At 41.4% G+C, this 26,773-nt stretch overlaps 1 protein-coding gene across 1 annotated transcript; it reads left to right on the forward strand.

Annotated features, from left to right (window-relative positions):
* Positions 1-1,762: 1,762 nt before the first annotated feature.
* On the forward strand, positions 1,763-26,407 carry rbm38 (RNA binding motif protein 38). Its single transcript, XM_022189753.2, is given in 5 exon segments — positions 1,763-2,316; positions 3,738-3,861; positions 9,037-9,091; positions 24,903-25,138; positions 25,141-26,407. Coding segments are annotated over 5 exon segments (747 nt in total). The 5' UTR covers positions 1,763-2,094; the 3' UTR covers positions 25,251-26,407.
* The last annotated feature ends 366 nt before the right edge of the window (positions 26,408-26,773 follow it).

Consider the following 26,773-nt stretch of genomic DNA (forward strand, 5'->3'; position numbering starts at 1 on the left):
CTCCCAGCCCTGCTGCTGCTGCTGTTACTGTACCAAACCTGCAGCCCCCCATCAGCCTGTTCAAAGCTTTAAATAACTTTCTTTTCATTCTGGGAGCTGCAGGAAAAGTAACTGGACTTTTCTTTTAGCTTCTTGACGCCGTTTCACTTCTTGATTAACGTCTCAGTTTTTTTCTAATGAAGCTCTCTGGATTGTCCTTACCTAGATGACACACAAACTGCAGTCTAACTCTAAGGACTCCAGGTTGGTGTGTGCTGACTCGATCAACCTTTTAAAGTGCAATGCCCAGTTCAGGCACAAAGCAATGGTTAAGATTCCAGTCACTAAAACGGTATATTTCTGAGTTCTAGTAAGTTCTGCCTTAAAACTGCTTTGGTCTACTGGTAAACTACTTTAGACTAAAATGTCGCAGGAACTACTGGGTGGATTTCCATGAAATTGTGTGCAGATTTGTGCAGAGCATGACATCAGATGACTTTGGTCCCTTAACTTTACTTCTAGTCCAACCATGAGGTTGATATTTTTGTCTTTTAGTTAAATGTCTGACTAGAAACAAGTACAGGACAGACACACAGTTTAAAAAAAAAAAGTCTGGCTGAAAAAAAATACATAAAAATAGTGGAATCCTGTAGCATTAAAAAATGTGAAATGGTCAGTTACTCGAAATATCTGTATTTTTATATTTTTGCCAGATTTAGATAGAATATAATTTATTTTACATTCACACATTGTGAAAGAACAAATTACTGCTTTTAAAAATACAGATTTTTGACATTATTTACAGTTTTGGCTGTTTTTAAAAGACAACAGAATACTGTTTCCCGTAATTTTACTAGACTTCATCTGTAATTTAACAATTGGAGGAAAAATCTGTGAAATAAAGTTTTCTTTTTAAAAAATATTTACCATGTTTCAATCCTATAATATACATAACTGTTCTTTCAAATGATAACAAATATCTGTAAACCAACAATAATGTGTGCTGACTAAAAACTGTTTAAAAGGATCATTTTATGGTCAAAATACAGGTTTGTAATGTGAGCATTCATACCTTTTTTTGTAATTTTGTTGCTGTGATTAAACAAACAGGTAGCAGTAACTGTAAGTTGCTTTAAAAATCAGTCAAAACCTTTGTTTTTCTTCCAGTGTATTCATGAAATGTACTTTAGACAGAAATGTCCCCTTCGGCATGAAATGTAAGTCTTTGTTCAGCTTCACAGATCTGCCAGCATATCTGTAGACTGCTACTTTTCTTCAAATTATACCAGTTAAAGTAGCTGCAGTTGGCCCACACTGCCTGTGTGTTCTCAGTCAAGCAAAGCCTGTTTTTTCATCAATAAAAGCCTTCAAATTATTTAGTTTTATGATTCAACATACAGTAGCTCCACCCAGAAGCATCCAGCAGCCCCTCTGTGGCTGCTCTGCTCCTAAAACACAAAGTAAAAATAATGCTTTCATAAAATCATGAATTAAAAATGAGGCATCTGGTGCTGGAGTTGTGTAATTTCTTTCTCAATACGCCAGGTTCTCACGTGTTTTCTGTTGGCTGGACATCAGCTGATTCTTCCAACCGCTTACAAAACCCCATCCTTATTGAATCCCACTGTTCGCCAGCCTCTACAGAGACATTTGGTCTTCCCTCCTCTCCGCTGCACAAGATATCAAATTATTCAACTGTTCCGTTTCATTATGTCAGCGGCCATGTGGGGGTTTCCTGCGTGTGCGCGCAGCAGCTTTGGGGTGGAGCAGGAGGCGGGATGCGCAGATGGGAAAAGACGCACCGCTCGTCTATTGGACCAGACGCAGAGTGGGCGCACGTTAGCGCCTACCCAGGCTCGAAGACTGTGCGTTTTTTTTTCTCTCTCTCTCTCTCTCTTCTCCCGGACAGGAGACAAGAGGGTCCGAGACACCTGTCAGGAGGACTACTCATCCAGAAGCTGCATGTGAGGCGACCGGAGGCTGCGTGTTTGGCCATGGACGCGCTCTTATCGTTATTATAAGCTGTCCACGGAGCGTAAAGTTAATCCTCCTTTTTCTTCCTTTGTGTTACATTCTCTTTCTTTTATTTTTATTTTTAAATATCCTCCAAGCCGCATGAGTTCGCCGCTGTTTTTAGGTCAGCTGGTCGGGGTTCCGTTAGAAATCATGCACCCCACCATGGAGAAAGACACAACTTACACCAAGATCTTTGTCGGAGGCCTGCCTTACCACACCAACGACGCTTCACTTCGGAAATATTTCGAGACTTTCGGGGACATCGACGAGGCGGTGGTGATCACGGACAAACAGACGGGAAAATCCCGAGGATACGGCTTTGTGAGTTAATCTAAGTTCATCTGTGTCAATGTAGAATACACGAGAAGCATGTAGAGTTGGTTTTATCACTTTATTTGGGAGCTCCAAACACACTGTTGCAGGCAGTGTTGACTTTACGCAGCTGAGTCTATATGGTTAATTTTTTTATTTCACAACCTCCTGCAGGATTTCCCCCCTCTTCTTGGCCTTGGAGGCTGCACTGAATGCCACTTTGTTCAGGCAGCAGCCATGTGCAGAGTGTCTGGTGGTGGCAGTCACATGCTTGAAGCATGAGCAGCAGGTTATTTCTTACAAGTGTGTCATCAATTATCTCCACTCTCCCTAAAATACTGATGCAAGCAGACACGGGATGAGACGCACACTGTGCAGCTGTGCGTGCAGCCTTCACAGAGACACACTTGAGTTGGTGATGAGCTGCTGCAGCTGTGGACAGATGTTTCTCTCTGCTGTGTTTCTGCAAAAACAGAGAAAACAGAGCAGAGGAGGAGGAGGAGGAGGTGGTGGTGGTGGTGGTGGGGGGGGTCTTTGGTCTCTGAGGTGTGACATGTCAGTTGGCTCAGTGAGATAAGGCTGCAGTTTCTCTCTGACTTCCTCCCTCGCAGCCCTTCCCCCTTCCTCTGCCAGGAGAGCTTCACTTGTTTGTTTGACTGCGAGTTTGTGTATGTGAAGGAGACGGAGAGATAAGAAAAGAGCGATTAATGTGTATTGGACTTTAAGTTGTCTGCTGCATGTCTGATCAGCTGAGGCGAGGAGCAGTGTGTATGTGGGTGTATGTGTGTGTGTTGAGGCTCTCTCCACTTTGGGACAGTGTGCTCATTTCATCCCTGACTTCCCTTTGCAGACTTAATTCTCTGCAAACCATCCGCTGCCTCTGTTTGCATAAGAGTCCAGAGTCTGATGCTGTGAAACGAAAGCAAGCGAGGCTGCTTTTATACTTTCACTGATCCATTTTTTTTTTTTTTTTTGGTGGTGCAGCTGTGGTTTACCGTGTACATTAAGTGCAGCTGCACTATGTGTGTGTCTGAACCTTCATCACCTCTTACAGTTTCTATCTGCCCACTCCTCAAATCGCTCCCTCAAGGTAGACTCCAGCTTTTTTCATCCTTGGCAGCCCAGCGTGAACCAAACAGATCTGCCTCCCACATATCAGCCCACACCAGACCCAACACACAGCTTTAAAACACACTGACTGCTCCTTTCATGCAGTGGAGTCAGCTTCCTCTCTTGCATTTTACCAAAAAAAAAAGATTGAGCCGCTGGAGGAGAGTTGAGGACAGCTGTTCCCTCAGGGTCATGACTCTGTGTGTCCGTTGCTCATGTTGGAATGCAGAGAGAGAAGCTTTGACGTGATGCAGTTCTGTAGCTTTATGGGTTTTTGTTACCGGTGATATTAATCAGTCATGTTGTGATCCTGTCAACAGGTGACCATGGTGGATAGAGGGGCGGCAGAGCGAGCGTGCAAAGATGCAAACCCCATCATCGACGGCAGGAAGGCCAACGTGAACCTGGCCTATCTGGGAGCGAAGCCTCGCAGCTCACAGACCAGTAAGTACCTGTACAAGAATCACAGGTGACATTATGCGTTTACCTCCTGCAAATCTTAGTACTTCTACCATTATTTTATATTTATTCGACTGTCAGCAAATCTCATGAAAAATTCAGAAGCACATTAGCCCACCTGCCAGTACTTTACAGCTTCCTTGGCCTGTTCGCAGCACTCAGTCCCATCGAGCCCACTGGTTCCTGCTGGAGGCATAAACCTTTAAAAATTGGGTCACAAATAAAAGAAAGTTTCACTTTTTGAAGAATGCCAAACGATTCCCTGCTCGACACTACTGCTTTCAGCAAATGTTACTGAATCACAAACTAGCAGTGCGTTTGCTGGTTGTAGATAAATAAATTTGAAAATGCCTTTTAATTATAGAGCACCTTATCAAACTACTCAGAAATGCAGTGGTGGTACAAGAAATCTCAGAATGTCAATCCTCTGAACTAGCAGCAGTGCTCCTGGTGTTGTTTTTGCTGCTGTCAAATTTTTAGACACTGTGGACCCATTTTTTTCAGCAATATAAACTTTTTCACCTCTATAGAAACAGCACTACAACTGCGAGAAGTAGAGAGAACTAAAAAGTATGATACAGTTATATTGTCATAAATCCTCAAAAAGGCAAAATAAAAGTTGTTGTTTTTTTTAATTATTTATTTTACTGAAAAAAAATGGAATCTACAGGTACAACATTTCCCAAGTGCCTTCACGTGTTACCTATGCTGGAAAAAATGGTGACTCTACATACTATTGATATTTTATTCCTTACATTTTTAATTTGTTTCTGTAAATGCCTCCTATTTATTCTGTACAAACACATCTGCAGTGCAGCTGAAGTCTATGATTTTTTTTAACCACATCCATCCATCCATCATCTGTTGTCAACCGCTTATCCGGGGTCAGGTTGTTGAGGTAGCAAAAGAAGCAGGCATCCCTCCCCCTAGCAGCACTTTCCAGCTCTTCTTGGGGGATCCCGAGGCGTTCTCAGACCAGATGAGATAAATAATCCCTCCAGTGAGTTCTGGGTCTGACCCGGTGTCTCCTCCCAGACAGACGTGTTCGGAAAACCTCCAAAGGAAGTCTTCCAGGAGGCATCCAAGTCAGATGGCCAAACCACCTCACCTGCTCCGTCCAACACAAAGGAGCAGTGGCTCTACTCAGAGCTCCCTCTGCATATATGAGCTTCCCGCCGTATCTCTAAGGGTGAGCCCAGCTACCCTGTGGAGGAAGCTCATTTCAGCCTCTTATATCCACGATCTTGTTCTTTCGGTCACTACCCAGAGCTCATGACCATAGGTGAGGTTTGGAACGTAGATGGGCTGGTAAATTAAGATCTTCGAGTTGCAGCTCAGCTCCCTCTTCACCACAACGGTTCAATACAACACCCGCATTACTGCTGCCGCCGCACCCATGCGCTTGTCCATCTCACGCTCCATTTTCCCATCACTTGTGAACAAGATCCAAATATATTTGAACTCCTTCGCTTGGGGAAGCATCTCCCCCTGACCCAGAGGGAGCAATCCATCCGTTTCTGGTAGAGAACCATGGCCTCGGCCTTTGAGGTGCTGATCCACATCCTCGCTGTTCTAGTGCGTGCTGAAGGTCACAATCTGAGGAAGCCAGCAGAGCCACATCATCTGCAAAAAGCAGGGATTCGATCCTGAGGTTCTCAAACTGGACACCTTCTTTACCCCGGCTGCACCTTGAGATCCTGTCCATGAAAACCATGAACAGGATCAGCGATAAGGGGCAGCCCTGGCAGAGTCCAAAACCCGCTGGAAACTTGTCTGACTTTGTGCCGAGTATGCGGACACAGCTCTCACTTTGGTTGTACAGAGGCCGGATGGCTCATATCATATCAAAGTCAAACGCACCGCAACAAATATTTAAGGAGGTAAAGCTTAGTTTGTACAGCACTTTTGAAATCACAGTTACAGATTCTTTAAAGTGCTTCACACACATGCAAAAATAAATTAGAAAATGACATGGTACAGACAGAGGAACAAAAACACAAGACAGGGAGAGACGTCTAAATAGGTTTAACTATAAATGTAAACATTTTTTAAACAGTCCAAAGATTCAGCACATGTGAGGATTCCAGAGGTTTAGGGTTAAAACAACAATGGCACCATCACCTCTTGTTCTGCAGCTGGAGTGAGAGACAGATAAAAGGCTGAGATTTTAGGATCGTAGTGGTTGAGAATGGGAATGAGGAGAGAGGAAATCAGAAAAATAACTGCAGCCGAGGCCGTGCAGGGTCAAATGTGTAATCATTGTTGAAAATTTTGTCAAAGCCAATGGAGGGATGCAAGAACAGGAGTAATGTGGGACTGATGGTTCTAGTTAATAGCCCGACAGCTGCAGTTTAACTGTAGTCGATTTAGAGCAGCTGGACTGAGGCGCATGAAGAGTGAATTACTGTCATTTAAATGAGAGAAAATAAAAGAATTAAATAAAAATCTGATATTCATTAGAAGGCATCTGATTTTAATGGTAAAAAGAGGAATGAGACAAAACTCAGCAGTCCATCTGCGTTTATGGGATGAAGGACACTCTTTTCAGGACAGCAGAGGTTTGGACAGACAGGAAAGAAGGTTTAAAGGAGAGTGAAGGAAGCCATCTATGTTTGACCTGAACAGCCATATATAAATTAATGGGATATACGACACCACTTATCAGGTACTTCCAGTGCAGTCTTGAGGTTCCTCTCCACAAAGTTTCACCTCCATTTACACCTTGAGTCCTCCCTGATCTGGCAGTTCCAGTACTATTAACACCAGTCCAGACAGAGATTATCCATATGATTTTGGGGTGATGATATATATAATTATGATTATCTGGATTTCCCATCGACTGGTTAAAGCTGAAGCAGGCCTCTTCAAGAACCAAAAAGAGAAATTCATTTACTTTATACTGACACTCTTAATATGATGGTCAAAAGTGATATGATAATCAAAGATTAAAGATGGTTGTTGTTTGATGTTTAATATTTGAGTGAAATGGAGCAACAGACTGATTGTTATTGTGGCAGATCAGGTCCAATGTAAAGAATTTCTGTTTTATTTGGGTTTAATTGAGAAAACGAACATTGTATCTTTGGTTGCTGTTACTGGTCAGTTGAGTCAAGTTATTGGATATAGCAGAGAGTTTAGGTGGTCTGTCCACCAACGCTTTCCTTTATTTTTTCAAAGCTTTTTTTTTCATCCTGTACCCAGTCTGTTTTTTTTTATTGTTAAACATGCCAGCAGTGCAACAAGGCATTGAGTGTCTATTTCACAGCATTTGCTGCATGTTTTTTTGCTAGCTCAGAGTTGAAAAATGTTCAGCGTTGGGTAAAATGTTGTACTCATTAATATCCCTCCTTACTCACTCATCCAATCACAGTGAAGGTTAGATAAATATCACATCGACCAACCATCACATTCTAATTTAAACAACAATGTAGTGGAAGTTACTAATGCTGATTTCTGAGTGTCCATGTCTGTCCATGAAATCACTGGACTACCACAATATTAATGTGGAAAGTAATGTTTGGAGGAACATTATCTTCGCTGTGGGTCCACCAGGTAGTCAGCCGAGTCAGCCAGCTGATACTGGCAACACATTACTTCCACAGACTTTCTGTATCTTAGCAACCAAAGCATCTCAGGATGGTGTGTACGTGGTACAGAGGATTTTTGCTTCACAAAGGTTCATATTAAATATCACAGCATCTTAAAAGCGCAGGAAAACGCCAGAAATATTCCCTGCTTGCAACATCACTGAATGTGTTTACATTTGCATGAGTGTCCTGGTTGTGATCAAGTGTCCCAGTTATTTGTGGGTGGATGTGGATGTGCAGGTTTCAGCCCTTTCTTTTCTGTGTCATGCTTATGTTCCTATACAAGTGAAGCTGAATGCAGGAGGGGGTTAAATAGCTAAAATGTAAAAAACCTACATGTGGACATTCAGAAGTCTGTAGGCTGTTAAAATCATGCATACAGAGATATAAATAATCTTGCAGCTTGTAAACACCACATCCTGACTGTGATCAAAACCAGGATAAGACTGAATGAGCTCATGACAAATTGAGTGATCTCACCGTAACGAAAGAATAAAAGCAGCTAAATGCTCAAAGTTAATGGATCTCAGGCAGGTTTCAAGTCTCTGCATGTTTGTTTTTATGTTTCACTGAAATGGATGGCTGTCTGGATGATAGGAAATCAATCTCAAAGCCGATAAATGTATGTACAAATTTGTGGTGAGTTGGATAAATCATGGAAAACCACTGGTATGCTTGTCACCCAGCCGGCTGTCTCTGCTCATTCCCACCATATATTTGTTCTTTGTTTACTTGCATTTATGCACAGCTTTCCTGCCGCTGGGCTTTTTCAGAGTTAACCACCACCGCACATGCTTCATGCTTCCCCTCCGACGTCTGGGTGCACACCAGACCTTGACAGCAGCTCTCCCTCACTGGTTCATTTTAAGCTCGCTGGCTGCAATACAGTGGAGTGTAGGTGTGATTGACAAACAGCGGTGCCAACAACAACTGACTGTGTGTCCTTATTCCTGGGCCAGCACTGCGACGCAACTCCCCAAGCATGCAGCTGATGGGAGATGGCAGCGCTTGGTATTTTGTTATTGTGTGCAAGAGAATAGGAGAGGGAGAGAATGCGAAGAGCAAGTGGGGATGGGACTGTTAAGAGCAAGAAATAACAGCGAGCCTGTCTCCTCTTTGTCCTGGTGCAGCAAGAAAATGTATTTAGATATACGAGTTTGAACAAAAGAAGAATAATGAAGTCATGGCAGTGCATAGTGAAAAGCGAAATACGAAAGGAATGAATAGCTGGAGGAATGTAGAAGTGAAGTCAGATGAGGGGCAGAGAGGAGGAGGATAAGTTTCTCCTTTCTTACTCAGCCTCAGCTGATTCCTGGTGAAATGTGGAGGCAGCGAGGTCACAGATGTTTGTGAGCAAAGAGTGCATCATTATTTGTGTGAGTGTGTGCCGAGGGAACAACAGTCAGTCTGTGATACTCTCGTATACATGCTAACATCTGAGCGAAACAAACAGAGCCGGAGAGGGAGAGAATCGGCTCTGTCCTTGTCTGAACGTCTCCCCTGTTGTGTGTGCTGCCGATAGCTAAAATATCCCTTCTTACCGCTGCCTCTCTCCCTTTGTCTTTGCTTACAGGTCTTTCTGTTGGAGTTCAGCAAGTCCATCCTACATGGGCTCAGAGGCAATATGGGTAAGACAAAGAAGAATCAATACCACTATTTCCACCTCTCTCCCTCTGTCTCTCTTACCTGCCTCCTCCTCAACACAATACATTTCACTCCCCCGTCCTTGACATTTGTGAGCACTCATTCCTGTTTTACACTTGGGCTCCGGTAGTTACTGCCACTCTGCCAATGTGAAAGAAAGAAAAGGCCATCACAGCACAAATGATGTTTGTTTAAGCACCTCAAGTATGTCTCCAGCCCTGCGTCTCTAACCGTATCTGTACACTGGATTCTGATGCGTCTTCTGTCATCTGCTCTCTCTGGTCCATTAAACACATGAGAAGCTCAATTCTGAATTTCACTCACGCATGAGTTGGGCTCCGCTGAGGCAATAAGCCAATTAGGCAAACTTCCCTCCATCCCGTCTCCCTTTCCCATCACACACGCGTTTGTGCACACAGAGATTGTTGCATCAACATCATGCTTCTTATGAGTCAACATACAGTTGTGTAATATGAAGAGACGCTGTTAACACGACGGCAGCTAACCCTTTAATATCTCTGGGTGAATTAGCACAGTGGTTTCAAGAGGTCACAGGATGCTCGCTGAAAAACAAAAGTGCACAGTAACGCTAACATACTTGCACTGACAATGCTATGATGTTTACCATGTTCAGCATCAAGTGGAGCTCATGCTTGCCCTCGTTGGCACTTTGAAAAATGTGTCGTCACTGCTGGCACATGGTGTGTTTTGGTATCGCAGATTTCATAACCTGTGCCAAAACCGTCAGATGGCACAGAACTCATGGAGATGGTTGCACAATCTGGGAAAGATGAGATGTTTCTGCAAGGGCTGAGTGACATCACTGAAGTCTATCACGATAAAATGTTTAATTTCGTCAATCTACTGGATCATTTTTGTCCGTGTCTCACATATGATAGACAGATATTTTATAGCCCAGGTCCATGATCTCTATAATATCTCATCTAGTGGTATAGATTGTATTTTTGTCTGCAGGGACAGGAATCAATTGGAAGAGGAAGCGCACCATATTGACATCACAGTTTATGTGCATAATGATTAGAGCATCAAGTCGGTTTTAGTGTAATGTTTTCAGAGCTCAAAGATATCAGTAGTTTTGCAGGAAACAGTGTTGCACACATTCTAGTTCATCAGCGGTATATCCGGAAGGGAACAAGATTATTTGTACCAAATTTCATGGCGTTCTGGCCAATAACTGGCAAGACATTTCACTCAAAACAACAAATAGCAGCGTCATGATGGTGCACGAAGACATATCAGAGGAATCTTAATCCATCCAGATGTTGAGTTGAATTACTGGTGGGTGAAACAAAAAAATCAGGGCATCACCAAAGTTAGTGGAATCTTTCCTTTCGGTATTCTTAATGTCTGCTCAAAATTTCTTGGTAATCCAATTTATTTATTGCCAAGATACTAGTACAGCAAGCAAATAACATTTCCATCACCACGCTGTTAGCAAGGAGCATTCTGCAACATGAAATTATTTTTATTATTCTATGCTGTGATTCTTTTGGTGAAATATTGTATAGTGGCACCAAGGATTGCTAATTCTGAACATTATTCTTAGTTGTAGTTGGTACCAATTGACTACAATAGACATTATTTCACATATGGGTATGAGCCCTTCAAATAGCTTATGATTAGCTTAGCTTAGCTTAGCTTAGTGCTAATGCTTGAATCCAGGCCAGCACCCTTTAACTGTTACAGACGTCTTGGTGCCCCTTCACTATAGAGAAAAAACAACAGTGCTCTCTTCTTATCTACAGTACATTTTCTGACATACATGTGTAGATTAACTGTTAATGATTAACATCCCTTCAGCGATCCATAGCAGCGATCCCTTGATGTAACTGCTCACAATCTTGGATTATTCATATATTGCAAAATACATAATATCACAATACATATCAAAGAGTTTTGCCCATGTGACCCTATGCTGATGGTTTCTCAGGAAGACCTTGACCTGCTGGAAAACTGCTGGAAAAATGTATTCCACATGTGACGGACATTCTGCCTCCTCATCCACTCTCACAGAGTTTCAGTTTGAGCATGAAAGAAAATCTTAATGACTCAGTTACTGAGTGAAACATGGAGGATGATTCATATCCAGGACTGTTACAGACTGCAGAGAAAAACACTGCAGGTCGAGCCCAGTCGTTGTGTTGTTGTGTAAGCCGAGCATGGATGACTCTTCTGACAGCTCTTCCTTAGGCTTGACTCAGATATTCAGTGTATCGCTGCTGCTGCCGGGGTGATCTTAGACGAGGATGTTGTCAACTATCACAGCTGTCTGCTTGATTTCGTCCCGCGTATGTGGGTGAGCTGTTGACTTTTGGAGCGTCATTTCAAAATGAAATAGCTGCCACTTGGGGGAAAAGTGTTCACTGTCTTTGATTCTAAGGCTTTTTGGTCTTTGGTTGACAAAAAATTTGAAGCTTTTCAGCCTGGATCTTTTATGTTTTACAGGTATTTTAAGGAATATGCAAGATGTCATGTTTTGGAAAAGATCTTGTCACTCTTAAGTTCTGCAGGCTGACAAATTCTCATCCTGCGGCTACAGTGAAGTCCATTAAAAACCTCAACTGTTCTGAGTGCTATTAATATTGCAGTCCTCAATTTCTGAATGAGTGATGAGGGAATTGAGGCTGACCCAGATGAGTCTATGAATGAGTGATGAAGGGTTGATAGAAAGTCTCCCAGAGCGAGGGCGGACATTTGAAGCAGAGGGAGTCCGTCTTTTAATCTCTGCTTTTAGGAAGAGTCACAGTTTGACACCTCGCAGACGGAAACAAAACATCACCTGGCGAACTCACTAACTACCACACCCCAAAGGCAAACACACAGAGAAGAGGTGGCACTGTGTCCCTGTGCAAATGTTTGTAACAAATGAGCTCTGTGTGGACCTGTTTTAATTATGAGGTATTTGAGTCATTAGTCACGAAAAGAATGATGAATATTTGCTGCTTTTGTGACATGAACCGGCTCCTTTTTTGTTTTATTTTTTATGGAAACTGTGACAAAGCATTATACACTTCCTTACTGATGGATGCTCAAATTCGTACGATAACATGAGAATTAAATGGATGCATCCCCACACTGAAAAGCATGAAAACACTGGATCCATTCAGACAAATGCTGGAACTTCACAACAAGCCACACTGCCAGTAATTAACCAACCAGTAATAAGCTGTTATGAAGCATAAATAAAGCAAGTGTTTGGGTTGACAGGTTATGAGCCGACTGCAGTCATTGACAAAGTGTTGTTTTCTTTTTTTGCAGTGAGCCATCAAGCTCACAGTTAACACAGTCATTAATTTCTTTTATCCCCTCGAGCCCCAGACTATTTTCTGAAATTTCCACCACTAAAAAAACCCAATTCAGTCAGTAACATCTTCAAAACTGTGAGGCCAAAATGAACAACCTTTGGTTCTATGAATAAGAGACACTTGGAAGAATTTTGAAATACAATAAGTCTCCTCAGCCTTTTCACCACACCAGAGTGAGGTTTGAAAAAGTCTCATTTTAACTGCAATTAAAACTGTAGTTTAGAGAGAGAATAGCAGCATTTTAACAACAAAAAGCTACCGTTTTACATCCATTTTAGTCATAGTAGTCCCACTGGCCTGCAAAAACATCTATAAAGAATCCTTTATCCCCACTGCAATAACCACACTGAACAAAATAAAATAAGACATTGACATGTACATTTTTTTAAAATCGGCTGCTGTTTCTATTTAACATTTCCTTTAGACATCTGATATTTGTGAGCTTGTGTCCTAAGTGTGTTTTGATGTGTTGCATTTTTATTGTTGGAGCGTACTCAAAAGTGAATTTTCTGTCACCGTTTCAGGCAGACAATAAAGTCTATCTATCCATCTATGAGTGATAAATAAGTAACTTTAAGTAGCTTTTATTTAGAGGGAGTATTATGATGAGTTTTTTTTGTATTATAAATCTGTCAGTTTTTTTTTCCAAATCACTCACATGAATAGCTAGACAAGCCCTCAGTAGATGGCAGAACCACACCATCTACTGGCTGCCACTGTGCAGAACTGACCGTCACACATGTAGCTTTCAATTTGGATCATCCTACGTATATCCCTCCCTACTTGATCTTCTGACCTCTAACTCCACAAGTGAGCAGAGAACCTTAGACCGATCGTCAGTGCCAAGTTTGATCATCCTGACTTCAGCACTTGCAGAGATATCTGACCGGACATACACATACACCCACATACATACATACTTACCCAGCCAGCCAGCCAGCCAGATACCGAAGCGAATGCAGTAACCCCACTGACGTGTACGTCAGGCGTGGTTAATTAGCATTGATACAAAACGGGGGGGGGGAAAGCAAATCAGCACATCTGAAAAGCTGCAGGCAGCAAATGTTTGGATTTTTTTTAACTTGATTCGTTATGCAAATTACAAATTAACCATTAAAATTGTTGTCCATTTGCTGTCAGTCAGCTAATAGGTTAGTAGCGGCTCCTTTGACCTTAAAATTCAGATTTATCCAGTGATTTTTTTTATGTGTTTACTTATTTCCATTGTGTTGTTGGATTCAGTGTTTGTGTAGCTCAGCTTCTACTCATCAGATCCTGCCCATACATCCGTTAATTTCTCACAAGTCCAACAATTCGGTGAAAACGTAAAACTTACTGTGAGGAAAAACCCTTGAATCAGTTCATCACTTCAGCTTTACACACAGTTTCTTTCATTTTCAATGCAACATCTGTTCACGGTGTGTCATGTAAACATGGTTCAGTTTATTTAGGGAAAAATCTGTTGCAGAAGAAGAAGCGATACCGGTGTCTGCGGCAGCGTTAACCTCAGGAGATCTGAGCGTTGCACAGCTGCAAGAGGTGTGCTTCTTTGACTGAGTGGCCGATTCACGTTTTCTCAACAGGAAGCTGTCGATTTTAAATTTCTGTTATCATTGCACTGGCAGCATTGCTGTTTGTCTCCTCAGAACAAAAGACAAATGAAGCCTTGCAGATCATTTTGTTGAATGTCTCCTGCTCTGGTGACCACCACACAGCAGACAGACAGAAAGTTACTTGAGCTAATATTAACTGCTTAAACAAAGAATTAAATCACTCTAAACTGCAGCTCAGACACAAATTACACATTTAAACAAAGGACACACAGACGTTACAGCCCGTGACATCTTTATATTCCTCAGTTTTGTACTTGCACAGGGTACATCTGTCCAGCTCACATCTCTCTGCTCCGAGGCTCAGTGTGTCTTTGACATGATCAGTATGACTGCAGTCAGTTTTCAGCATTACTTGGCGACTTCAAGGACTTTTATTTTAGGAACAATAAGAAATAGCTCAAGGTTTCAACAGGCTGGTGCTGTTGAGAAAGAATGGTCGCCTTCCCAGTCTTGAATCGCAGTTTACTGGTTCTTCCACTGGTCAACTCAGGGTATCTTCAAGCAGCACCAGCTGCCAATCTTTCTCCCAAATTTAAAATCCTTATTCTTCACTTGATTGAACTGTTTAGGATGACTTTATATAAGATGCTGTCTTTTTTTTTGCAGTTCTATACACTAAACATCCACATGTCATGTGCTCCACAAATAAAATTGGACCATTAGTTTGTAATTTTGATATAAACGAATTTTCGAGAGAACAAAAAATCTTTAAAATACAGTTATAAAGGAAGATTTGACAAGATGTGTTTTTAGAATCTGATTTTAATGACAGATACAAGTGTTCAACTTTTTCTAATATTGTTCCCTTTTTATTCAACAAGTAAATCACTGAGACAGTCGCATTTTAATGGTTTAGATAAAAACTAGTGTTATTTAGCCGGCATACCCGACAGAAATATCAGTAAACTCCATAGAAAGTCTGCTGGATGTAAAAACAGCAGTTAGATGTAATCAATTTTAACACTTTAAAAAAATACATTAAAAAGCAATGTTCACAAAGAAAGTGTGAGGCATCAAGTTGTGTGATGCGAAGGAATGTTTGAAACTGAAGCTGCGTTAGAGGAATAATGATCAGAGGGAGAATCAGCCACAGAGGATGTTTATGTGTCCTAAATTCAATATCCTGACAAATGTCATCAAAGCTGAAGTTATGGTTTGTAGCTTATAGCAACAACACAATCTGACCTCACCCAGTTAAGATGAAAATACTGTATAAGTTGACAATGATGTGAAAAGCTATTCCTTTTCCTTTACATCCTTTATAAACAAAACACAAGCTTGAACCTTTAACCATTGCTACATCAGATTGACTGTAATGTAAAATCACTGGTATGTAGACCTTAATGATAGTGTGTATTGTCTGGGAAAAGCCAACAGCATGTAGTCTGACTCACTGGATGGGGATTGCTGGAATGAATCTTTCATTGGGTGTGCATTTGACGCAGCTTTCTCTTTCCTTTCTACTATATACAGTTGAAACCAGACGTTTACATGCACTGCATAAAAAGACACAATCTTTTTTTTCCCTCACTGACAAACAATAAATCAAATAAAACTTTTCATGTTCTACATCAGTTAGGATTACCAAAAATATTTCTATTTGCTAAATGCCAGAATAATGACATTTTTTATTACTGTCTTCAAAGCCAGAAGTTTACATACATTTCCTTAGTATTTAGTAAATAAGGAAAAATTTAGTCTGATTTAATGTCAGACAATGAGGGGAAAAGGCTATGGTTGTTTTTTTACAGTGTATGCAAACTTGTGATTTTAACTGTACATGTTAGCATTTTCAAAATCCTTTTCACCATGGGAAACAACAACAACAACCTCTGAGCAGCAACCTACCACACTACAGTTGTGCCCTGCAATTGTTTTTCTGTAAATTGCTGTTTTAGTGAGAGTGCTCGTCTCCCTGTGTGCAAATGTTCCGCCAAAATAAATCCACCTGTTTTAAGGGTGCGCCATTGCTGCATCCTTCACTTAGCTCTGCCCAAGACACTTGTGATTGTTTGTTTAAATACAAACTGTATCTCATATTTCATGTTATAATAAAGCTAAAAACCCTGTGGTGTTATAAATTGTGGAACTTAGCTAAACTAATATGATGCTATGGCCCAGATACAACAGTGTTTACAATTTTGGAGATTAGTCTGATGAGTTAAAGTTTTGACTGTACAAAAATATCCATGAAAACCCACCAGATCCAAGGATTCCCTGGATCCTCTATGAGCAAGGTTTAGATTAATTTATGTGAATCTCAGAGTAAAAAGAGCAAATAAATGTGGTTTCCCAAAACCATTCGTGCAGGTGTTTTGTTGCCCCCGTTTCGTCACATGTGGAGCTCCAGTGGGCTCCTGCGTCTGTCCGCTCAGACGAAGCCACACAGTAAACAGCAAATATCAAAGATAAAGTCAAACAAAGCGCAGCTCTGTCTGTGGCTTCATCGTGTTTGCTTAAAGGTTTTAAGAGGACAGAGGACGGCCTGATGCCAAATGTGGCTTTGAGGTACGGCTGAGTCGGGTTGGGGAGGGGTGAGGGGGTGTTCTCGCTGGAGGGGAAGCGGGGACAGTGGTGGGGGAGGCATCTGTCGCCCGTGGCCGCCTGCCGTCTGCCTTCAGCACCCAACATCAGCGCGGTTGCTTGGCAGCAGCGAGATTCTTTTTTTTTTTTTTTTTTTCAGAATCAAAAAAAAAAGCGAGACACTGCCATTTATTTTTTTGACAGAAAAGAAAAGAGAGGAAGGGGATGGATGTGCGGTGAGGCTGTTTAAGGTGAAGGGAGGGGAGCTTCCTGTTTGAGGCGCAGGGTGGAACAGGGTGGGGGAGGAGGGGGGAGGATACAGGCTTAGATCACACCTGTGTCAGGGTGTAGTTGTGGCTGGGTTCAGTGAAGCTTCAGATGCTGGGGCTCGGTTTTTTAGTGTGTGTGTGAAATGCGTTTATTATGAAATGTCTCTCAATGACACATCAGTACCACTCACATCCTCGACTGTCTTCTCTCTTTGTCTGATTTTTTTTCACTCTTCCTGTGCCTTCCTCCCCCCTCTCGATAATCTCTCTTTCTCTTCCCTCGTCTCTCAGCCTGCAGTTATCGCTCTCTGTCTGTCGAGGGGTTTAGGTAGACGGTGAACCCTCAGGTGGATTTTCCTCTTACCCAGGGACCCAATTAGGAGAGGCACTTCTGTTGGATTTTTCATCCATCAGAAGAAAGGGGAAAAAAAACGTCCAAATACCACACTGGAAGCTTTTCATGGCACATAAAGCTCCCATTTTGTTCAGTTGTCTGTTAAAAGATGACTCACATTTTGATCTGCATTTGCAGTTGTTGTTTTGTGACGAGCATTTCAGCACTAAAGTCAACGGCTGCTTCCCCTTTTTTCTGTCTTCTGTTGGAGGATGTTGACAAATAAAGTGCATAAAAATATAGATTCAGGCGAGTTTTTAATGAGCAATGACTTTGCATTTCAGGCTAAATCAGCACTTCTGTGTATATCATGTGCCTGCAGGCGCCTCACAACAAAAACCTGCCGAAGTGCCAGAAATGTGATGAGAGGAAGGCATGAAGCAGTGAGGAGGACGTCTCATTGTTACGCTGCTGCAGACATGTGGTGTTTAATAAACGACTGCAGTCAAAACTGGATAAAAGTTGCTCTAAATGGATCATCTGCACAGTTTTTGGTTTGCTTCTTGTTTGAGTGAGCAGTTGTTTGTTGCATGACTGGAGCTCTGTTAACTATTTTAATTGAACATTTAGCAGTAACTCTCAGTTGGGAGGAGTAACTGCCTTTCTCTGTTATATGATTGTAAACTGAACACAAGCTCAATTCAGACAGAATGAGCTTTGAAAGAGTTTCCAGAATATTGTGATGGGCATTTTATTGACCAAAACATTTAGTGGAGGAAATATTCATTAGTTGAAAGCTGCCCTTAGATTAACAGTAAATTAAGTTCCACTGGTGCTAAATTTATTTATGATGTTTGCATCCGAGATTAAAGCAAACATAAATAAGTGAATAAAAGAGTGTACCATCTATCAAATGCTGAAATGAAGTGCAAGTGGTGAACTAAAACCGTCCTAATTTCATGGTGCCTGTCATCATACTGTGACATGTGTGTCGCATCTGTCTCTGACCATCTGCCGTCTATGACTGAATCTTCACCAGAGGTCAGAGACCTGTGGAGTTTTCTTACAATTAAGAGTTTATAAATCATCAGAAATATGATGAGCAGCTTTAACTGAACAATTTTTACCCCAAAAAGTTCAAAATCCCAGCAGTTCGATAGATCTGACTCCAGAGTCAGATATTGTTTAAATGTTTGTTGGATGAGCAACAAGTGAAGAAGGAAATTATTTGGATTCCATTACACTGACAGCAAAATGTGTTCCAGTGGAGGGTTACACTTCAAATCTGCAACACATTGAAATCAGTTATCTCACATTTCCTCCTTGTTCGAAGGAATCTAATTTGAATGTCCTGTGATAAGGAATGATGAGATCACTGTTTTTTTAAAAACTTTCCAACAATGCATTTCACAAACTAGTAGCATCTAACCATGAAGACAAAACTTTACTCTGCTGTGATCAGTACTCTGCTACATGTGCTGCAGTGCTGATAATCTTGTATAAAATGGCATTTAAATGCACACTGCTATAGTAATCCAGCATCTTTTTCCTTAAATGTGATCTGTAGAAGAACTATTGGCGCATATCGAACAACTGTATATGCATATGACTGTACTGATGTGTGACAGGCCAGCATCAGCCGATACATGGGTCGGCCTCTACTAAAGAACATTAGATTCTTTAAGCATTTTGATAGATCTGACTCCAGAACAGGATATATTTTTCATGCTTGTTGGATTAGCAACAAGTGATGAAGAAAAAATGTTTTCTTTTTGTTTTTTTTTTACTTTCTAGTGGTGTAGTTTTAAAATCTAGATAGCAGCTTTCTATGAAGACAAAGCTTGACTCCGTACCACTGTCTGCTCAGCTGTGATAAATACTCCGCTACATGTGCTGCACTGCTGATAGTGGTGTATAAAATGGCATTTAAATGCAGCGTTTTTTTCTTTATAAATGGTCCTACAAACATTATTGATGCATTTCAGATGATATATATGACTATACTGATTCGTCTGTGACACTACTTGAAAAAAAAAACACCAGATTCTTTAAATAGTTTGATAGATCCGACACCAGAACAGGATATTTTTTAAAAGCTTGTTGGATAAGCAGCAAGTTATGAAGGAAATTATTTGGATTCCATTATACTGACAGCAAAATCTGTTCAAATGTAGGGTTAAACTTGAGCAATCTGTGACATATTAAAGTCATGATGACATTCATATTCAGTAAACCTGTGAGTTACATCACATTTCCTCCATTTCATGCGAGCCTGTTGGAATGAATCAATCTGAATGTGTTTCTCGCTTGCTGACATGAGAGCTGAGTGTCCATCGCTGATGCTGGCCTTTCCATCGCTCACCCTCCCTGCAGCCGAGTGCCTTCATCAGTGAGGACGGAGGGTCAAGCGCGTGCGTGTCCGTCAGTGTGTCTCTTTGACTGACTCACACTCCTCACATCCCTCATGTGAACTATTAAAGGCGAGGCCGTCCTGAGGCATGAAGGATATGATGGCTGATCCTTCACCTCTCAGCGTCTCTCACTCCTCATCCAAGGAGTCCTGACACTGACCCACGCATTACAAAAAAACACTGGGGATGTTTTGAGTTTGCTCTCTTTAGTCAGTGCATCCTATCTCTTTCATCCCACTGCCGGGTTTTGAGAGAGGACAGTGAGGGGGAGTGCAGCAGAGGAAGATGGCTGTGAGGGAGTAAACCCAGAGAGGGGAGGGAGGAGAGGGGAGTCGGTGGAGGTTATTCTGCTCTCATGGGTCTGTTAGTGAGCGTACACCCATGCAGCTGCGCCAATTAGCCTCGCCATGCTTGAACCCCCCCACTCACCACACAGATACATCCACATACCCTCTTCTGAGCTGCTTAACTAACTACACACAACCTGTTAAACGTGTACGTGCGCCGCGTGCGTGCATGTTGGCTCTCTCTGGATGTGATCAGCTCGACCGTGTGATTCACTGTGTGCTTTGTAATGTAGTGTTTGCGTGCCTGTCCGTCTACATCTCCTGTGTGTGACTATATATATATATATATATATATATATAAATGTGTGTTTGACAGCCAGCAATGATGCCAGGCACGGGGAGGAGAGAGGAGAGGCGAAGCTCCCTCTCGTATGATGCCGCTGTCACATTGGATCAGTCAGGCCGGTGCGCAGGCAGCGGCACACAGCCGTGGGAATGACACTGCACTTCTGCTCTGGGAGATACAGAGTGGTCGTGGAGGAGGGTGTTATTAGCTTTAAATGTTGTTGGATGTCATTAGTCTGGAGATTTTATCACCGCCTTGCTCTCTCAGCCGCGACTCCCTGAAACTCTGCTGTCAGTCAGCTGCCTCACCGGCTGATGTTTTCCATGAATGTACACTTTTCATACATTCAAAAAAAATGTTTTATATTTTGCATTTTTGGTCAGTTAATTCTCATTGGTTTTACAGTTAAATAACTAAGATTAATCTTTCAGTAAAGTGTAATAAGAAGAATCATGGCTGCTTAATGCTTAAAAACAAGTAACGTTGGGCGCTCGTACAGCTCAACAGGTTAAGTGGGTGACCCATGTACAGGGGCTGGTCTCCGACGCAGCAGCCCAGGTTCGATTCCTGCTCGCGGCCCTTTGCTGCATGTCTTCCCCCAACTCTTCTCCCCCGTTTTCTGTCTGCCTTCACTACAACTATCCGAAAATGGCAAAAACAAAATATTTAAAAAAAAAACAAGTAATGTTGACAAGGAAAAAGTATGACATCACTGTGCTGCTAAGATGGAGATAAGCCTTTACTCCGCACCACTGTCTGCTCAGCTGTGATATGTACTCTGCTACATGTGCTGCTGTGCTGGTGTGTAAACGCACTCTGCTGGGCAAACTGTGTGATGACACCTTTCTAGTGTTGGCTTTATACACAGTATTGTTGTATGTCATTAATTTGCAGATTTTCTCATTGTGTTGCTTTTCTGCCCACAACTCCCTGATACTCTTTTCAAAATCTGCATCTTACAGAGACTGATGTTGTCCGACATGAATATATGCTTTTCATACATATAAAGTTGTAGTTATTATAAATTTTTGGTTCTTGCTTTTCTCATTGGTTTTACAATTAATGAATAGTTAGGGTTGATTGTTTCTCAATGAGTGAAGTGTAATGAGAATAATAATAGATGTAATTACCAACTGAAAATGAGAAACATAGCTAAAAATAAGTAAAATCGAGAAGGAAAAAAGTCACTGTTTATTAACTTTCCAGTAATCTAAAACATTTTAATTTCTCAATGTAATTAGCAGCTCACTGTGAAGACCAAGCTTTAGTCCGCACCGCTGTCTGCTCATCTGTGATATGTACTCTGCTGCATGTGCTGCAGTGCTGAGTGTGCTGTAAAACAATTACGTGTAAACGCCCCTTGCTGGACAGAGTGCATGATGATGCCTTTCATTTGTGAGCTTTATATTTTGTAGCGTGTCCTTATTCTGCAAGTTTTATCAATGCCACACGTTCTTGGCCAGAACTTCCTTAAACTCTTTTTTCACTCAGCTTCTTATCGTGACTGATTATATCCAACATTAATATATACACTTTTTTATTTAGTATGAATAACTTTTGATTATTTGACATTTTTGGTCCTGTCTTTTCTTATTGGGTTTACAGTTAATGAATAACTGTGGCAGATTTTTGCTCAGTTACTAAAATGTAATAATAATAAAATACTTAACTGTCAGCAGCTTTATCCTGCTATTAAAATGTAGCCCGATGCCATTTTTCAAAGGTTGCGAAACCTGGCACATTAAGTGCATTTTAAGCATTTCTAACTGACAGAACCTAAGATACTCATTTGGCCTCACAGCCTCGGAGATGTTTTTTAAAGTGGATTTTTAAAAAATAGCCCAGGACTTAAACATGCAGTGCAGGCCTTTTTACTGGCAGTGAGAGCAATGACAAACACTGTTTACATGTTCTTATGATGTATGCCTCGTTGTTGATTTCTTTCCTTTTTTTTTTGACTGTAATCCTTCCTGTGAACATAAAGTTTGTTTTTATACCTGAAGTATCAGAAACCTTTTTGGACACCTCCTTAGTTTTTAAATCACAGGTTCCATCACTTTCAAAATTGCTTGTCGCCGACTCACTACAGTTGAAAATTGTCTATTGTTGGGTAAAGACTTGAATGCAACAGATGTTCATTTACATGTAAAACTACTGCACTACAGCTGAAACTAGTGAAAGCGTCAATTGAGTCACTGACTCAATTATTATTAGCGGTCAAGTTCAGTAAACTTGGTCAGACAGTAAGTCGTTATGCTACTTTAAAACATACAGCCTGACTAATACTGGAATTGAAATGATAGCCTAATGTGGTTACTGTTAACTGTCCACAAATGTATTTCACAAAGGATTTAGCAGCGTCCCATGAACACACTGCTTAACTCCACACCACTGTACCCTGCTACATGTGCTGCAACACTGGGAGTTGTGTACAAAAAGAAGTCGCACTCTGCTGGATCTATCTTGACACTATTTCTAAACTGCCGCTATCTTTATCTGCATTATCTTCTGTAGCAAACCCCCCTAAAATTTTCATATCAACGCATATCAGACAATATACATGCCAATACTTTGACAAGTCACTCACTGCTCCAAAATATTTTAATAAATTGTGAAAACATTTGGAGTGTTAACAGTACCACACAACAGGGTTAAATAAATTCAAAGTAAGTTAGTTAAATTGGATCAGATTTGTTTAAAATGCTCATATCGGCACTGGAATATACTGGCAGTTACCCTGCTCGTACTGGTGTGTTTGTGTGTATACAACAGAATTGATGTGAGCAGGCCCGGACTCGGTGTTTGTTGTGAAAGCACACCTGATCCCTGTTTGGGGCTAAACAGCAGCAGCAGGCCGCGGCTCCGATCACCTGCTCAGACTCAGTGACAAGGTTACTGTCAGGTTAATGGGTTTGACTGCAGGCGCTGATCACGGGACTGTAAGTGTTAAACACTGTCATGTTGTGTTGTTTTTATTTAAGCACTGCAGCGTAGCCTTGTTCCTCTGATATGATCGCAGTTGCTCCTGCCAGATGTAACTGAGGCAGTTCAGGTTAAGTGGGCAGCCTTAGGCAAAGCCATGACTGAATACAGGAGGACAGTGGAGTGTTTTTTTTTTTCTCTCATTATCTCTGTGGCCCAGAGTACCAATGAGCTCATGCAATTCATCTGCTGTGGCAAGTTGTGTGTGTGTGTTTTTGCACAGGTGTCCATTTCATACACCATATTTAGTCATTTCTTTCATTTTAGTGTTTGTAGTTACATGTTTCATTTGGATCAAAGCTTCTTTTCTGAAGAATTCTCAGGCAGTGTGCTAATTAAACTTAAACACAAGGGAGATGCTCTATTTTAAGGCAACAGTGCAGATAATTGCTCTTAAAAAAGGAGAATGCCTTTATAGGAGTCAGTATTTGGGATATAATAAAAAGGAGCAATTATTGAAGAAGCTGTTCTCCATTTGCATCTCTGACTGTGTGTTTGTACATACAGTGTCTCTTATTACTGTTGTTAAGCCGAGTAGCAGCTCTGAACACACATTGTTTGACATTGCCATCGGATATTCAGATACAGACGTGGCCTGTGTGTGTAATTTTTGTTCCACTGTTGTTATTCTTGAGGCACAACAGGAGTATCAGCTTTGTTTCTTATGCTCCTTTCCTAACCATTCATGTCGTACACTGACCCACATGTTTTGTTTTGTTTGCCTGATTTGTTTAGCCCTTCTGTTTGTTATTTTGCTCATAAAATTGTACAACTGTGCGGTAAGAGCTTAAAAACAGACCAAGAAAGTGACAGAGAAGGTCAAAAAACTACATTTACACGGTAGACTTCTCAGCTGAAAACAAACGCCCGCAGCCAAGCTTGATGTTTTGTAAGTTTATCCTCGTAAACAATCCTAACTTACAGATAGCAGACAGCAGTTAAACACTCATTTCCATTCTTTAACCTGTTGCCCTTGTCTAAAACATTTTTTTGTGTATTTCGAGAGCAAAGATAAAATGGAGTCCTTGTATATGCTCATTATTTGGTCAATATGTAAACATGGAGCTGTTATGATAGTAAATGAACAAAGTAGTTGATCGGCCGACAATAATTTTTGTATTTGAGTCGCTTTACAAGAACAAATCTGAAATATTTGAGGTTCCATCTACTCAGAAGTGGAAATTTGCTGGTTTTCCTTGTTGTACATTAGAGTCATCGGAATGATTTTGGGCTTTATACTGTTGTTTAGATAAACTCTTTGTACTCTAGCGAACTGTGAAGGACATTTTTCACTATTGTCTAGAAAAGAGAATGCAGTTAACCCGTTGACGCCTATTGTCATGAATTCACAACATACCACTTTCATTCAGACTGCAGCCAAGATAGCGTATCCATTCCCCAGTGCCGATTTGTGCATATTTAATACGTACCTAGGAACCTTTTGCAAGCACTGGTTTCTTGTAGGACCAGTCAGAGTGGGACCTAATGATTATATATCTGTTATTATTATTATATATCTGTTCTATGTGTAATAGATAAATTAACAGTCTCTGCTTATTTTAGCATCAGCTGGCAAGCAAAAACACACAAAAAAAGCTTTTTATGTAATTATGAATACATTCAGGCATCATGGGTTAATAGATAATAAAATAATGGTTGGTGACTTCACTCTTACCCTGACTTTGTGTCCGTCTGTCCCTCCAGGCTGGCCCAGCAGTACGTCTACCCCCAGGCCTTCCTCCAGCCCAGCCTCCTGCTGCAGTCTCATCTCAGTCCCACAGCGGCAGCCCTCACATCCCCCTACCTGGACTACAGCTCGGCCTACGGCCCCTACGCCCCCACAGGGCTGGAGCAGTACCCCTACACCCCCTCGCCGTCGCCCTCCGCTGGCTACCTCAGCTACAGCTTCTCCCCCGGTACGCCAGCACCGGCTCTCACCGCCTCCCCGACCCTCCAGCTGCCATCCACCCTCCTCTGGCTGCGCTCACCACTGTGTCGGCCCCGCAGGCCTTCCTCCACTACCCTCTGCACCAGCCCGACCGCATGCAGTGAGCCGAGCTGCGGCCGCCGACCTGATGATTCAAAACAGCCTGACTGTTGACCTGTGACATCATCAGGGAGAGACTGGATCAGAGAGTGTGATGTAATCAAAAGGGCTTTTCGAGAGCACTCTCATTCCTGTTTTTTATATATATATATTATTGTTGTAATAGGTAACAAAAGATGTTCTACTGCTATTGTCATCAGCATACACTGAATGTTTTTCATAAATGGCAGCGGTTGGGGACTGGAATCAGACGACTGGTAATCTTCTGGATGTCTCGCTCTTACCGCTGAGTTTGGAGGCACGCGGGTAAAGACAATGGGAAATATGTCTGTTTGACATGATGCTGTGGCTGCAGTTTCTCCACAGGTACTGAGCTGAATGCTGGACTTAAGCCAAGCTGAGAGCCAGTTCCTCTTCGAGAAACACAGGTCCAATTACCTCCTCCTCAAGGTTACCTTTCTGTCTATGGCCTTAGATTTCTCTCTCTGTACCTGGTTCCGTTTGTCATTTTTATTAGTCTCTGTGTCAGATGAACAAAATGTTTATTGTACTCCCTTTATTTCCTTTCATTTACTGCTGGCAAGTTATTACATGGTGATTATCACAGAATATGCAATATTGACGACAGTGGATGAGCATGAATAAGGTAGACAACACTGGTATATTGTTTTTTTTTTGTATTGCGACTGCAAGGCCATTACTCAGAGAACAACTTTAACACTTAAAACACAAGATTCATCACATGGATTTCCTGTAGCTGCGTATTAGGCTTTCGAGACCGCAACGTTTGGAACAGGAGTGTCTTTGGATTCGGACTTTGGGCACTGTTCAGTTTTGTGATATTTAGTTACATAGTTGTCGATACATATCAAGTAAATGTGTTCCAGAAGTGTGTGTGTGTGAGTGAGTGTGAGTGCGTGTTTGCTGTCTGTGTGTGTGAGAGTAAGCGAGAAATAGAGCGATGCAGTAAATGCCAGTGTCAGGACGAAGCTCCTTTTCCAGCCACTTGTACTGGTCAGAGTTGTTTCTTTGTCTTTTCCCAGCTGCCGAATACTGATACTGGAGTCTCTTGGTGCCGTGGCGCCATTTAGTAGTCTTAACACAAGCCATACATCACATTTTAAACAAATATGCAAAATAAAATGAATATTTCTAAATGAGACTTGCTATCTTTTTTTTTTTTACTGACTGTGGAAAGAGTGCAGTAATTGTGGATTATATATGTGTAATAAATAGCAGCTGAATAAAGACTAGAAGCAATCCAGAGAGTCACACATGATATTTATGTCGCTGAGATAGTTTGCACTGATGACCTATGAAAGTGTTGATGTGAAATTAACTACATTTACTCTTTACTTTAACAAATTTGAGGTTGTAGTTTAATTGAAACAATTTATACTTACTCAATTATATACTCAACTACATTTCAAAGGGAAAAATGTACTTTCTGGCATTTTTTTTGCTCAATGTAAGCTCATTTTCATTGCAATAAGAGGTCCAGCACATAAATGCAAATATAATAAACTTA

Source organism: Acanthochromis polyacanthus, chromosome 6 (genome assembly GCF_021347895.1).
Source record: "Acanthochromis polyacanthus isolate Apoly-LR-REF ecotype Palm Island chromosome 6, KAUST_Apoly_ChrSc, whole genome shotgun sequence".
NCBI lineage: Eukaryota > Metazoa > Chordata > Actinopteri > Pomacentridae > Acanthochromis > Acanthochromis polyacanthus.